The sequence below is a fragment of the Patagioenas fasciata genome, chromosome Z, assembly GCF_037038585.1.
Source record: "Patagioenas fasciata isolate bPatFas1 chromosome Z, bPatFas1.hap1, whole genome shotgun sequence".
Lineage (NCBI taxonomy): Eukaryota > Metazoa > Chordata > Aves > Columbiformes > Columbidae > Patagioenas > Patagioenas fasciata.
In genome coordinates this window covers 66,805,771-66,820,471 of record NC_092560.1, presented here as the reverse complement: position 1 = coordinate 66,820,471, position 14,701 = coordinate 66,805,771, and the positions used below count along the sequence as shown (strand labels likewise).

Below are 14,701 nucleotides of genomic sequence, written 5' to 3'. Positions count from 1 at the left end.
CCAGAAGGAGACTATAAGCAGACCTGTCATCTTTTAAAAGTAAACCCGTGTTATATCTGGTTCTGCTTTTGAAATAGTTTGTATTAAGTGTCTTGAGACACTGAAGAAGGATGCACATATTTTGTACTCAGCGTAAAGCACTGTAAACTTATACCATGCTCTGAGTCTCAGAAAGTAAGAACTACACAGGAAAGCTATAAAGTTGTCTCTCCTCCCCTTCTTTATAATTCATAACTTTTCATTAAACCCTGATGTACGTTTATTTGTTTTCCAGACAATTTTCAGCCATATAAGTTGTACAAAATCATGGTACATGCAACTGATGTGTGTCAATGTGAAAATTTCACAAGGCATGAAAAGACTTTTGGAGTGACCCACTTCTACTCAGTTGAAGGAGGTATACCTCCCCTTTATATAACCTCATCCCTTATATTTCTTCTCATTTCCTATCTGCAGCAATAGAAGAAATCCTATACCAAGTTTCTTTTCCAGGTGACTTAATAGCATTCTCCAGTTAGCATTGCCTTTGGTCCTAGCAGTTATTCCCTGGCAGTGAATGACCTGAATGTTTTTCTTTACTGACAGGTCCACAGAAATGTTATTATTACACATGACATTGCCAAAATAACAGAAAGAGAGTCTCAGAGCTACTTTATGTAGTTCAAATTTCACTGTGGCCAAACTCAGACTTTCCAATCCTAATTTGGTAGTGTCTTCATTGCAAGATGAAACAAGTACAGATGTGGCTATTGGAGCAAAAGTGTTTGTAATGAATCAGTCACAATTTCTACCTACTTCATTATTACTTAAGATGAAGTTTTTCCACTCTGTGGGATTTCTACTTTCTCTTCCACCCTTTACGTTATGACAGCTAGAATCACACCAGGAGCTCTCTAGGAAGCAGCTAGATTGCGTAAGAATTGATGCAGAACTGAAATTATCCAATTACTAAGTTCCTAGGACAGGTCCTGCTAATGTGACAATTCTGAATATCACAAAACATTCTGCATTTGTGAAGTGGACCGAAATAGCTGCCGAAGACTGTTTGGGCTTTCTCCAGGGATACAGGATCACCTACACAGATTCATCGAGGAAAAAGTCTCTGAGTAAGTCATCATTGCTCCGAACAGAGCAGCAGCTCAGATCCACAACAGAAGAGCTTCCTACAGACCATTCAGTGCTTTTGCAGCACCTATTGGGTTACTTATATTTCTGTGGGAATTGAGTGCACTCAAGGGTCAGTTCCTGGTTAGAGTTTTAATGTTTTAGATCAGGGGTGTCAAACTCATTTTCACTGGGGGCCACATCAGCCTCACAGTTGCCTTCAAAGGGCTGAATGTAATTTTAGGATTGCATAAATGTAGGAGTGAAAATGAGTTTGACACCCCTGCTCTAGATGATTTTGTGAATACCTAGAATTTTTTAGATATAATCTCAAATTAAATATTGATAATGAAATATTTTCTTAAAACTTGCAGTTCGAAGACTAGTGCAGAATTTTCTAGTAACACTGAAAATAGGATTTACTAGCTCAGTATCTCTGAGGTATTAAGATCTCAGTCACCATATTTTTATGTTTCATTGCAACTCAGCCAAGTTTGACTCTGAGAATTTCTATAGGACTTAAGAAATCATATATTTATTTCTTGAACTCAATTAGCAGGAAATACGCTTTGTATTTCTTACCTGTTTTCAAAGACACTTATTACTTTCATTTTTAGAAACATTTTCTTAAATTGATAGCTTTTGTGTTTGAGTAAAAAGCATGAAATTTCAATACATTGAAATAAATTGTTGTGAGCTCAAACTACTTGACTTTCAAAAAAAAAACCTCCCCATATTTCTTTTGGCAAACATTTTTCTTCTGGTCTGGAGTGGAATGTCTTCTTACCATAAGTAATAATACATTAATTTTGCATATGTTGACTTTCAAATAAAATTAAAGACCTGCTGTGGAAGACAAATAGTATCTAAGACCCAACAAAAGAGAACAGCAAGGGTTTGAGGATCAGGTTGGCCCATGCCTTTACAAGACCATAAAAAGTAACAAAAGCTTAAAGTACACAGCCTTAGCAGGATGCTTGGCACCATCTTCAGTGGGGCTCTATTCCACCCCTTTTGTCCATCGGAAAACACAAGAGGAGACAGAAGTGGAGTGTCTGGGACTGAACTTTGTTTTTTTCCTCTGCCCTAATCATTCAATACAACAGGGACACAACACTCCATTGCCATGTTTTCCAGGCAGGAAAAAAAGTTTTATTGGAGAATTTGGGGGAAGGAAGCCTGTAGGCTACAGCACCATTTCCACTTCAACAAAGATCTTATATTCACAGTGGCAAACTTGAAAAGCAATTTCTGTCCTGTTAAAGGCATACTACAGCATCCTTGATTGAATCATTCTGGCCAGGGGGAGGGTCGATGCACCATCAGAAAATAAAGGTTGAGCTAAAAGCCTTTCAAAATAGGAGAAGCACAATGTACAGCCCTTTTTCTTTTTTTTGCTTTCTTTTTTTTTTTTTTTTTTTTACCCACTCAGCAGTGAGTAATAGCACTGGTATTAATTGAGGTGAATAACTACTGAATACTGTAGCGAGAGTAAAGCATGTGCTAGGGTCTAGCCCTTACATCAACTGTTACAGTCAAAATGAAAGCCACTCTTTCGCACATTAGGTGTGTTTTACTGTATTGCAGTATACACAGCCTTCTGCAGTCACCACCTACACATCCTTGGTATGGTAAAAGCTCATGCTTTTTACCTGTGGATTTAAAATGCACATAAATATTTTTGGGAAATCCAAAGAACACCTGCACAGCATGGCTTCCCCCGGGTGTGGATTAGGGCACAGAAGTTTTGCCATTTTACCAGTCAGTTACGCTGACATACTCAGCCATCAGAGTTTGTCTAATCATCTCCTTCCCCAACCCCTCTTGCATTTCAGCTGTTACTGTCAATTCTTCTACCACAAGTTACCATCTTACTAGACTGAAGGCAAAAACCATCTACCTTGTGCAGATTTCAGGATTCACTAATGCTGGCGAAGGACCTCTGACTCTTTCACAACCCTTCAGCACTCCAAAATATGGTACTGTGGCAGCTCTATGCATCTGTGTAAACCCAGCATGTGCTTGTGCACAAGATTTATTATTAAATCCTTAGTTACTGATAGCAAACACTCAAAATTTTTCCTTTGTTAGACCTAAACTATGCATCACAGAACAGCTCTGCCTGTATTCCATTACCTGACATGCAGGGAAGACTTTATTCATTGCTGATTCCTGACATAGATTTCAGCAGTTTAAGTATGCTGCCTGTGACTAGTTAAGTTCAGTAGCCTCTGCTGTTCGCAAAATCCTGAGCAATCATGTTTCCAGTTAGAGCACTGAGCTATTAACTGTTAAAAAAAAAAAAAAAAGAGGTTTTCTAAATAAAAAAAGAACAGACTAAGATAGTACCAACCACAGGAAAATAACCTGTGAAATTCAGAGACCAAAGTATGCGAATGGCTTCTCCTCACAGCAGCTTTTTCGTATTAAGTGAAAGAGGTATAAACATGAATAACTGAATGGTCACAAGTGTGAAGCCGAAAGAAAAGTTAAAGAAACTTAAAATCTTCCTTGAAATCAACAATCAACAGGGTTTCCACACCTTCCTCCCCCTCCCCAAAATCCTTTCTCCTGTCAACAGAAGAAATGGAAGTGTTTCCACTGGAGATTTTCTGGAGGACTCTATTTCAGTCATTTTACTAAACATATATTTGGATAGGATTCAATCTTCAGGAAGATAACAAAAATGTAGAGTTAACTTAATGCAACATTTTAAAAATTCAAGAGATTATATTGAATTTAAACATTACATTTACTATTTTCTCCCTCCCCAACATTTCACAGGTTACTTGATCCATTAAAAGAACTTCAGGTTTCTTTTTCATAAAAGCTTTTCAGCAACAAAGCAATTTGCAGCTTTTCAAGTTTCTTTTTTAAGCAAAATTAAAATAGCTGTTCAATTTTTAATGAAAGATATTTTTATTGGTGCGTGGGTTGGAAAAGAAAGAGCAAGCAGCCTTTTTGCAGGTGTGGTTTGTCATTATCTGCAACACAATCATGTACTGACCATGCTTTTGTGGTGCAATTTTGAAACGTTTGATTTAGCTATCTGTAAAGAACACCTCAACCCTGACCCACTCATCACATCACAGGCTGCTGGGGTTCCTGTGTTAGCAGCACTGCTCTCTCTGCCTGAGCGTTTTATTAGCATTCATTAACCTTTCAAGCACTTTATCTCCTTATAGGGGCTGGGGTGGTGGTGGAAGTATCTCAAGCAGATATTAATGTACGCAATAGGAGACGCAGGTTTGCCACAAGAGTTGACAAATGGCTGATCACAAGTAAAATCATCTTAGTGTTCCTAACAGGTGTAGCATGGCACCTACCAAATACAGAAACTGTATTATTGTTATCAGGACCAGGTGAGATCTCAAAAAAAAGAGAATCCCAAATCCTTCTAGTAAAACCTGAAACAGATTAAAAGCCCCTTTCATGCAAGTAGTTTCTTATAAATTCAGAACATGTATAAAGCTTGACTTGACTTTTGTTTAAAATATTTGTCTTGCAGAGGCAATATACCCTTCCTATACTTGATACCACAAGTCTGATTCAATCTCTGTTTCCCATCAGATAAAGGAGAATTTGAAGGCTTTGTGACTGGCCTTTGCTTCAGCATGCTCTTCATTCTGGTTTTTGCACCTCTCACTTGTTCTCTGGCATTGAAAAGGTAAGAAGTGAATATTGTCTGAAGTTGTTAACAGGCCTTCTGTTTTGCTTAACCCTGAGTTTCATAGCACTGGGCCTTTTTTGTCATTAAAAGCAACACTACTTAAAAGACACACAACACAAAAGCCCCCCCACTCATTTACACAGTGAGAGCAATTACAGTCCACTACAAGCTGATTAAAGTAGTTCATCAAAAATCTATAATATTTTGCCTTTTCTACAATTACCTGACTACCTCCTGTCTAAAACACCCCTGAAAGGGGCAAGGACCATTTCTCACAGTGGAAAATAGGTTATGCATATGGAAAAAACATGGATTTGATTTTTCGTTATTTCATTCCAAAGGGGTATTCATGTCTGGTTTGTTGAAATACAAAAATAAATTCCAGCGGTATACACGAATTGATGTTGCCATCTAAGCAGTTTCCTAAAGCACATTTGGATTTTAACTGTATAAATTACACACGTAAGCACATAGTGGGAAGGAGTAATGGATGGACGAGTAGGACAAAGAGAAAATAACAAATATGCCTGTAAGATATGGGTGAGGTCTACTCATTGTAGCAGAAATTGTTTTCTATAGTAATAAAGTACACACCACTCAAATTAATTTGAGGTACAATGTTAGAGGCATACAATATCACTAAGAGAAAAATGGCTTCCATAGTAATGGGCTGTAATATTAATTTTCTGATAAACCCAGTTGCATACAGCCATTCATATTATTTTGATGTCCTAGAACACTACCCCCTCTTCTTCTCCTTTTTGCCTCTGAAGCTGAAAGCCCAGCTGCTAAAGCACAGAAGAGACAGAATGTACAACTTGTGGCTTGCAAGCCATATGGCGTGGGGTAGCTTACTTTACCTTATGCATCAGGCTAAACTCCTGCCCTTGCCATTGGGAAACAGGTGACACTCTGCATTAAGTCTCCTGGGCACTTCCATTTTCAGATTTTACTTCAAGTTGCACCGTATCTGATCCAGTGTTTTTGACAAGATGTTCTAAGACCTGGTCAGACGTTTTGACACAGAACAAACTTTGCTGTCTTAAACATAAGGTCTTCTTTCCCATTAGGAAATAATTTTTAGAAAACTGAAAAAAACAGCATACAGAAGACTGGTGTAGCACTACAGAGTAGCAATTAAGTATGTAGCAGTAATGAAGACCTGGAACTGAGGTGAAGGGTCCCAAGGATTCTCTCATCTCAACTGCTTGCTTGCTTGATTTGTAGAAAAGCACTCACCAGCCAGTCAAGCACTCATCTTCATAGGATCAACAAGGAGATCCAGTAATCCTACAGCCTCAGGCTTTACCTCAATTCACAGTCTAAAGAGAAGCAAGTACTTTACAGTTAATAATGTCTAGATTTGTTTTGAAAACCAGACAACAGTGAAGCCAACACTAAGGCAGGCTGATGGGCTACAGAACTTCCCACAGTCTCTCACAGCTGTTTTTTTCCTATGGAGGTGAGTCATTCCATAAAGCTCTCTGCAGAGTGCTGTGGAAGCAGCTGCTGACCGTAAGGTGATCAGCTCAAAAATGCTGAGAGATGGTCTCCCTCCACTCCCACAGGAGCCAGTGATGAGCAGTCAGCGGTGACTGATGCCAGTGGGATCCATCAGCTCAGCAGAAATGCCTTCTGAAATTCCCATCCCACCCTACTGCTGCCCTTCTGCTGGGAAATCACAGCTGGGCTCTGCCAGCCTGGGGCCAGCACCAGCATACCAGGGTGGTGGGAGTGATAGGCAGGCTGCCCTTACAGCTCCTGCTCTTGGGAAGGGCCAAAGAGGACAATGACTGAGGTGGTGCTCGCGGTGGGGGTGACCCAAGGAGGCTGGAGAACATAGTAGTTTGTGATCAGCTTTGTTGTTTCCAAGCCCCTGGGTGCAAGGAAGGTGCTTGAAAGAAAGGGTTGAAACCAATTTGAACAGATCGATTGGTAAACTCAGCTCTACCTTACAAATCCCTTCCTCTACAGCAAAAGGAACTGGTGTGAGTTTTTAGTAAAGGTGTGTTTAGGTTCAAGTCAAGTGAAACAGCGAGATACCGTATGTAATAGCCCCCAGAAAGATACAAACTCAAAACAATCAGGGTGAAGCAGGAGCCATGTTGTCCCCTCTCTTCTAGTCTGTGGATCCCAGGCAGACCCTCTTGCAGGCCACCAGTGTCATGGCACAGAAGCTAAAAACAGCAGTAGCTTGCTCTTAGAGAGAAAGTAAACTTCTAAGTAGAATCATAGAATCATAGAATAATTTTGGTTGAAAAAGACCCTCAGGATCACCAAGTCCAACCATAACCTAACTCTAGCACTAAACCATGTCCATAAGAACCTTGTCTAAATGCCTTTCAAACACCTTCAGGGATGGTGACTCCACCACTTCCCTGGGCAGCCTGTTCCAATGCCTGACAACCCCCTCCAGGAGGAATTTTTTCCTCGTATCCAATCTAAACCTCCCCTGGCACAACTTGTCCTATCACTTGCTACCTGGGGGAAGAGACCAACACCCTCCATGCTACAAGCTCCTTTCAGGTAGTTGTAGACAGCGATAAGGTCTCCCCTCAGCCTCTTTTTCTCCAGACTGAACAGCCCCAGTTCCCTCAGCTGCTCCTCATCAGACTTGTGCTCCAGACCCCTCACCAGGCTCTGAACTCTTTCCAGCACCTCAATGTCTTCTTATGATGAGTGGCCCAAAACTGAACACAGGATTCAAGGTGGCACCTCACCAGTGCTGAGTACAGGGGAACCATTACTTCTCTAGTCCAGCTGGCCACACTATTCCTAAGAAGCTCAGGAGCAAATACTTACTAAAAAAAACCTTCCTCCTACATATCCAAGAGTTCTCAAGGAAGACAGAGGTTTTGTGGAAATAATAACTGATTAGGAATATACAGTGATTATACATATAGAAAGAGATAATATTACCAGCTCCTTTGTTCTTAAATAAAAATGCTAATTGGCACTAACTCAGCATTTCAGCATAGACTACCAAGTTTGATCTTCAGTTTTTATTAATAATTGGCATTATGTTTAATAGTCATTGTAGAATGTCTCATTTGATGGTGTCATGTCTCGGCCTCAGGTGTGAGTTGAGGGGAGAAGTGACTCAGGTTCATGGGTCCCCTTTGGTTGGAAAAAAGTACACACAGTACTTAAGGTCTGCAAACAAAAGGCTTTTATTTCGCAGCTTGGCCCAAATGGTATATGATTTGGTGGCAGAAGGATTTACATTATTCTAAATTTGATTGGTAAACATAAAAAGTTTACGGCATCTGCAGGGTTGTAAATCTTATGTTACTATGTTACTCATAAAAGGGAAAGCAAAAAAGGTAGAAGTATGGGAAAGAAAGAAAGGAGAGAAAGATTTCACCATCTTCATGACTCCATTTTATGTGTGACGGAGTTCGCAGTCTCAGGTCCAGAAATGCGCAGCGTCCTCTGGTGTCTTGTTCAGTTCATGTGGTGAGACTGGTGGGCAGAGTGGTCCTCAGGATGGTGGGTGGGTGCCACCAGTGCTTGCACAAGGTGAGTCTTTATGGCCCCCTGGGTTGCCTGCTTGCATAACCTTTGGTCTTTTGTGGAGGTTCTATTGTGAAAGAGAGAAAAGTCTGGAGGGAAGGGGTGATTGTGAAAGATCGACAAGCCTCGGGCCATGTTGAAGGGTCTCAGCTTTTCCCTTTGTGCCATGCTGGGCAGATCAGAAGGTGGAGCTGTGTGCCCTCTGGCATGTCCCCCACCTCCTGTATCGGCCAGCTGGCCTGGGCTGTGTCTCCTTAGCTAGTCGTTGATATGTAAATCGCAGTTCACCCTGTACTGAATTTATCATCTCCTATGGCTGGATGAACTGGTTTTGCCACAATGTTTCAGCTGTTATCCTTATCAGTACATGACAGATGGTCATGAAAATACCAATAAAATGTTATGTATTAACATAAATGTTAGTTAATGTAAATGCATAGGAAATGTCAGTCATTTAACCTGACAATAAATTCATAATATTTCTTTACAGGCTGAAAATAAAATGCTGGCCCAGGGTACCGAGTCCAAGAAACAGCAGTGCACTCCAAGATATGGCAAGTACTTTTCTGATTGTGTGAAAAAATACACAGGGGCAGTCTTTTCTACTGATTAATCAGAAATGCTAGTTACTAGTCTTGTCACACTTCACCCTAATAAGTGTCTAATATCAACAGTTGGGAAGCTAGGATAATATTAGAAATATAGATGGGGGAGGGTTGGTGTTTAGCCAGAGTCTGTATGCACTTTTTAATTTTATAAAGGTTCTCAGAATTTTTGAGAATATTACAGAACATATTTAAAGGTATGGTTGTTAAAAAAAAACAAAGCAAAGTTGAATGGGGGGAGATGGAGTCTAAAACAAAAAATTCGGGGTTTATATCCAGTCAGTTTTCACTTACTGGAACCAACTATTAAGTACAAGTTACTCAAAATACAAAGTAATGCATCGTGGCCTAATTCCACAGAAGTGTGACGAAGGAAGACATGTATACGGTGCTTTCTGAAATCCGCTCCTCACGCCTCAGTCTCTATCTGACTCCAGAGCAGCCCCGAGGCTGCAGCTGCTCAGCTGGCGGCTGGGGAGGAGCACCTACCAGTCAACAGGCACCACGGTGCAGCAGCACATTCAGATCTTGGCCACGGCCTTCCTGTATGCTTTGGTTATGATACCTGAATTTCAGGACTGAAGAAGCTGCTGGAGACCGTGTTATTCACTTTTGCCTATTAGTGGACTTACTTGCATCTTTCTGTACTTACCTCCCCCCTTTTAAACAAGTTTCTACTCCAGTTTTGCTAACACTTGATACTACAAGTTCTTCCTCTAGGACACCTCAGTTTATCTCCCAAGTCTCAAACATTACACTTTTGTAGCAGAAACTTCTACAGCTTTCCTTTTTAAATCTCTTTTATTTTTGTGGCAAACCTGAATTTAATTTGACGTCCGTACATCTAGTTTCTCAGGCTAACTTGTGAGCTTTAACAAAACAGACTTTATGTACGTAGTCAAAGATCAGGCAGAAGCTGAAATGTATCTGGAAGCCAGACACTGTCCAAACCCAGGACACTGAATGAAATAATCAGCAACAAATTTTCAGAAGACCCTGACAGGTTGCCAGTAATCAAAGGTTTTGCTGAACATCAGCATTGCTTCCTTGAACAGAACAAGTATCAACTTTCATACTCCAGATCAAGAATTCCTTGCTTGCTCTATACCTTTTTTCCACCTAAACATAGATAAAGAATTGGTGAGCTCAGAGGTAGCATCAGACAGTGATTGTGCCAAAGTCAGATAATGTTGAACAAGGGAGGATCAGATGTACAGAAGTACAGCCTTACAAAGTCAGAGTTTCAAAAGCGATGCTGTTGGGAGATTGCAGTTTCACTGTTCTGCTCAGTTAAATCGATCCGCTTACAAGCACCAGGCAACTTCCTTTTCTCAGTGCTGGGATTCAGCTGTTCCTCACTGACCACTCCAGTAAAAATAACTCCACCTAATTCTCTTGCTTCTTCTCCACCGTGCACTTAGAAAGTGGAAGATGCAAATTCAATAGTTGTTTGAAGTAAGACTTTTCAAAGCCAAAAAAAAAGAATCTGATATATTCAGCATTTGGGAAGTTTCTTCCCTAAAGAAAGCACAAGACCTGAAGCTGTTTTGATGTAGTAATAAGCTTAGGTGGAGCTGAATTGCAGGATAGAAGTTCAGCAAGAAAGGAGTAAGAACTAAAAGCCGAAAACCCCTAATATTTTCAAAGAATAATTTGCCATTGTGAAGAAGTGCAGGTGAAATACATTGAGGCTGCATGTTGTAGAACGGACAAATAGGTTTTATGAACCAGAGTGCCACTTTGACATAAATACTTTAAAATACATCTATTTAAAATGCACTTAAATGTTCCTGCATAGGCAAAGAAACTATAGAGTAAAAGCAACTATAATAGGAATGAAGCCTTATTAGCCAAGACTGGTAGAGAAATACTGTCATGTTGATAATACGGCAGAAACAGAAATAACAGATATCAGAAAAGGGTTTTGGGGGAAGCAGAAAAAGCTCTATGTGAGCAGGCAATACAATAAAGCAGTTACCAGATATATTGCGTAGAAGTAATCTGGTATTATGAACAGTTCATGAAATGTGGAGAAAGGTATTCCCCAAATGAGCACTGTAAAATGGAGGCAAGGAGTAAATCTTCCATATATTTATTATATATGTAAGTTGTTTCAAGACTGAACTGCATCAGGTTAGTTGAGCAATGTTGCAGTTCTTGAGAGAAACACAGACATAGTTCAGACAGGTGGCAAGAGAAACTGTACTTTAAATCCAGAGCATTCTTTATTGCAATCTAAGGCAATGATACATCCCATGGTACAAAGCAGCACGAGAAAGTGGAGACACTCTCAATTTAGTCAGCACACAGAGGCAAGGAAAATGAGCTATGGAGGCTAAAAAGGCCAGCCAGCCACCCCATCAGTGTCCCGTTCTTCACATTTAGACAAGATTCGTCAAAGATGCTGCGTCTTCTACACCTGTTAGTTCCTCTTTCAGACAGAGGCTCACACAGCTTATTTTAGATTTGTTATGCATAGAGTTCAGCTTCCTGTTTATAATAAATATGGTAATGCAGGTACGTATCACGCAGGTCTTTATTCAACAAAAGGCAAAAGCAGACCCTGCAGAGGTGTCTACTCATCCCACTATATGAGAAAAACAGATATTTTATGTAGGATTGCTCAGATTTCGAACAACACCATACTCATTTACGAGTTGGAAAACAAATTATAGCAAGACCAAAAAAACCCCTGAACAATACACACTTCATCTTGCAAAAGAACCATAACAGTTCAAACAAATTTAGAGCAATTGAGGAAGGGGAGCGGGGGGGGAAAGGGGAAAGCTAATAATTTTACCAGACAACATACCAACCTGGACATAATTTTAAAAATATTATGGCAAAAGTGAGCAAACCCAGCAGAATAATCTAAGTGGAAAAGAAGGATGCTTGGTGTTACAAACGGTTCTCCATTTGATCATTCAGAATTTGCAAAAAAATTTAACCAAACCTATATTTAAATCACAACATGGCATTAAGTTGAATAACAAACTGCTTGCAGCAGCTGATAGCTACACATTTTTGGCTGCTGTTCAATTCAAGTTGCTCCTTTTTATAGTAACACATTTGTTTAACTTTTTGAAGGTTGGGGGTCTCAGAACAGCACATAGAAAAACCTACATTTTATCACCACTACATTTTGTCCCAAGCGCGTATAAAAAAAAACTTTGTTTAAAGAATATGGGAGAGGAGAAGATGGTCCCCTGAATTAGGGAAACAAATATTTTCATTCATGTTTCTAAAGCCAATGAAGATGAGATAAAATGGATTAGTCAGCATATTATATAGACAGGACCAGGCTGCCTGTCTCCTAAATTTATTCATTATTTATTTCCATAAATTGCTGATTACACTTGGCAAAATCATGATACTAAAATTACTGTCTCGTTTTATCTTGCAGACTAATTGGAAACCTGTTTCAAGGTCACTGCTTCAGGCCCTGTCAGACAATGATACTATCAGCCTTTATGTCATAGAGCATGAGTCAAAGACTTCTTTGAAGTTAGACCTCTTTACAGATAGTGGAGAAGACAGCAAGTGTGACACTTACCAGTCAGAAGAACCTAGCAATAATGTAGATGTGAGCCTAAGGCATGAAGAAATTCTTGAAGAAGCAGTTACAAGTGAAGAAGGAACCATTTCCACTACAGTACCACTCTTGAGTGACTACACCAGCATGGAGTTCAGCCAGAAAGCCCTGGTGGGTCAGACAGTGAAGTCGCCTGCAAGAGCTGGTCATCCTCATCTGGAAATGGAAGTAAGCAACAAGCCAGCACAAACTAAAAGTCAGGTTTGGTTTGGTCCCCAAGACTACCTCAAACAAAGCCAGGTAGTGTTTTTGCCATCTGGACCAACTTTGATGGGAGAAGCCAACTCAAACTGAAGTATCTTCAAAATTTCCAATACCATAAAGTCAAGTTCCAAAAACTTCAATGCTTGAATGAAGCCATTAGGACCATATAGGACAGTGAGCTTGTGACAATTCCTCCTCTAAGTGTATCCTTCAGTAAGCTTCCTTGATGAGCTAGATTGATTATTTAATTAGATTAGCTATTTCACCGCAGTTATTCTGTGGAAATTCCTACTGTATTCCTACAGGCAAAACTTTCAGGGAACTGTATGAAAAACCTTCCAGTAAGGTTTCTTCCACTTGATAGGTGTTTAGTCCTAGGTGCTCAGGAAGCCATTTCAAGGCTTCCACTCTAAGCACAATGTTGTTCTAGTCACCAGGAGAGTTCTCTTATCACTGCGTCAGGTTCAAGACCTGATTTTCAGATCTGATAAGTTTTTCAGTTAAAATTCCATCAAAAGTGTCCACCATTCCAAAGAAAATCTCCAGCTGCCCAAGGGTGACCAAACAAAAGAGAGGAAAGTTTTGAATTTAGGAATAGGAAATTATGCTTATCCATCTATGTATAGTGCTTTACATCTTAGATCTTTGCACCTTTATTCATCTTAGATGAATAGTGCCATATAAATGAAGATCATGGTACGTATCATTATTACTACTGTTTACTTGCATTAAATTAAGGCTATTTCTTCGTACATTTATCTACACAGACATAGAAATCTGTTCGTGTTCTGTTCTGAGATGTAGTTGCAGGTACAATTTCACACTGCAGGCAGTGATGACATCTGCAAAACAGACTTCAAGAGCTGAATAGATAGTTCAGTTAGTCATCCCTCCAAAGCTTCCAGAGAGAAGGAGTTAATTGGAATACAGGGGATAAAAAGGTCTTCCTTAATATGCTCTCTATGAGATTTCATCACTATCTCCATGATGTGAGGAGTCTAAATCGATTTTCCAGCTTACAACAGCTTCTCCCCATGAACTCTGCAGGCATTAATGGTATGCAGTTATTGTAGAAGACCCAGTTTATTGTTGTCATCTCTAGTTTATGGAGCATGTTATTAAAATCATTTTGCAGAGAAAGAAATTGATCAACTGTGCCATAAGCACCAGAGCTCCTTAGATGGACATCTTTTAAAATTCTCTCATTGAAAGTGAAGGATGATTCACATTTACTCAAATACTTCCCTGCATATTAGGAAATATGAGTTATAGAATACCATGCTTACAAAAAGCTCAAAGAAATTGCATATCCCCCACTTCGCTGATGTAGTGAGGCCCCATGACAAAACCTGGTTTATTTGCTTTCCCTATTTATGCTCATTCTCTTTATTTATAGCTCTCTGTGTGTGTTAGGACTGGCAGGAACTAACCTGTATTTCACTGTGGGTTTTGGATTGTTTTTTCTTAGCACTTAAAATGCATTGTTTTGCCACAAAGCAATGTATTGATTATCCCTCACCCTTGCTACCTCTGCTTGTAGGAGGAAGGGGTAACAGAAGCACTTCCCAGACCACCTCAAAGACTTGAGCGGTCTTCAAAATATTTGTCTTCATTTTGTTAACTTTAGTCAGGTGACTTTGCCTGATTTGAATTTAGGAGAACACAAATGATCCTGCTATTAGCAGAGCTGTTGCTACTTGCGGGATCTAGTAGAGGAGCTGAAATGAAAAACTGTTCTGGACAATAAAGTCCTCAAATGATATATAATTATCATCAAGTAGTCATGTGAACACAGCCTAGTTTGTCCATTTCCAAAATATAAGAAATAGCAATGGTCCTTACCTATGATACTTAGTTCATTTCTTGTCAGAGCAACTTATTTTCCTGGTGCAGATGGTACCTTAAATAACTTACTCATCCCTGTAAACATTTAATTCATTTTTTATTACTCTGCACCTACCAAACCGGTACACATTATTATATACATATAAAGCAAATAAGCAGAATGAAACC

The 14,701-nt window shown here is 39.7% G+C and overlaps 1 protein-coding gene across 1 annotated transcript in view; it reads left to right on the top strand.

Annotated features, from left to right (window-relative positions):
- Positions 1–13,024, top strand: part of LOC136115473 (interleukin-6 receptor subunit beta-like) — a 28,850-nt gene extending 15,826 nt beyond the window's left edge. The window contains exons 10-15 of the mRNA XM_065861613.2: positions 275–397; positions 954–1,106; positions 2,940–3,083; positions 4,675–4,771; positions 8,778–8,841; positions 12,296–13,024. Of these exons, the coding sequence (XP_065717685.1) occupies positions 275–397; positions 954–1,106; positions 2,940–3,083; positions 4,675–4,771; positions 8,778–8,841; positions 12,296–12,778 (1,064 nt within the window). The 3' untranslated portion in view covers positions 12,779–13,024. The remainder of the gene's footprint in view (positions 1–274; positions 398–953; positions 1,107–2,939; positions 3,084–4,674; positions 4,772–8,777; positions 8,842–12,295) is intronic.
- Positions 13,025–14,701: the final 1,677 nt, after the last annotated feature.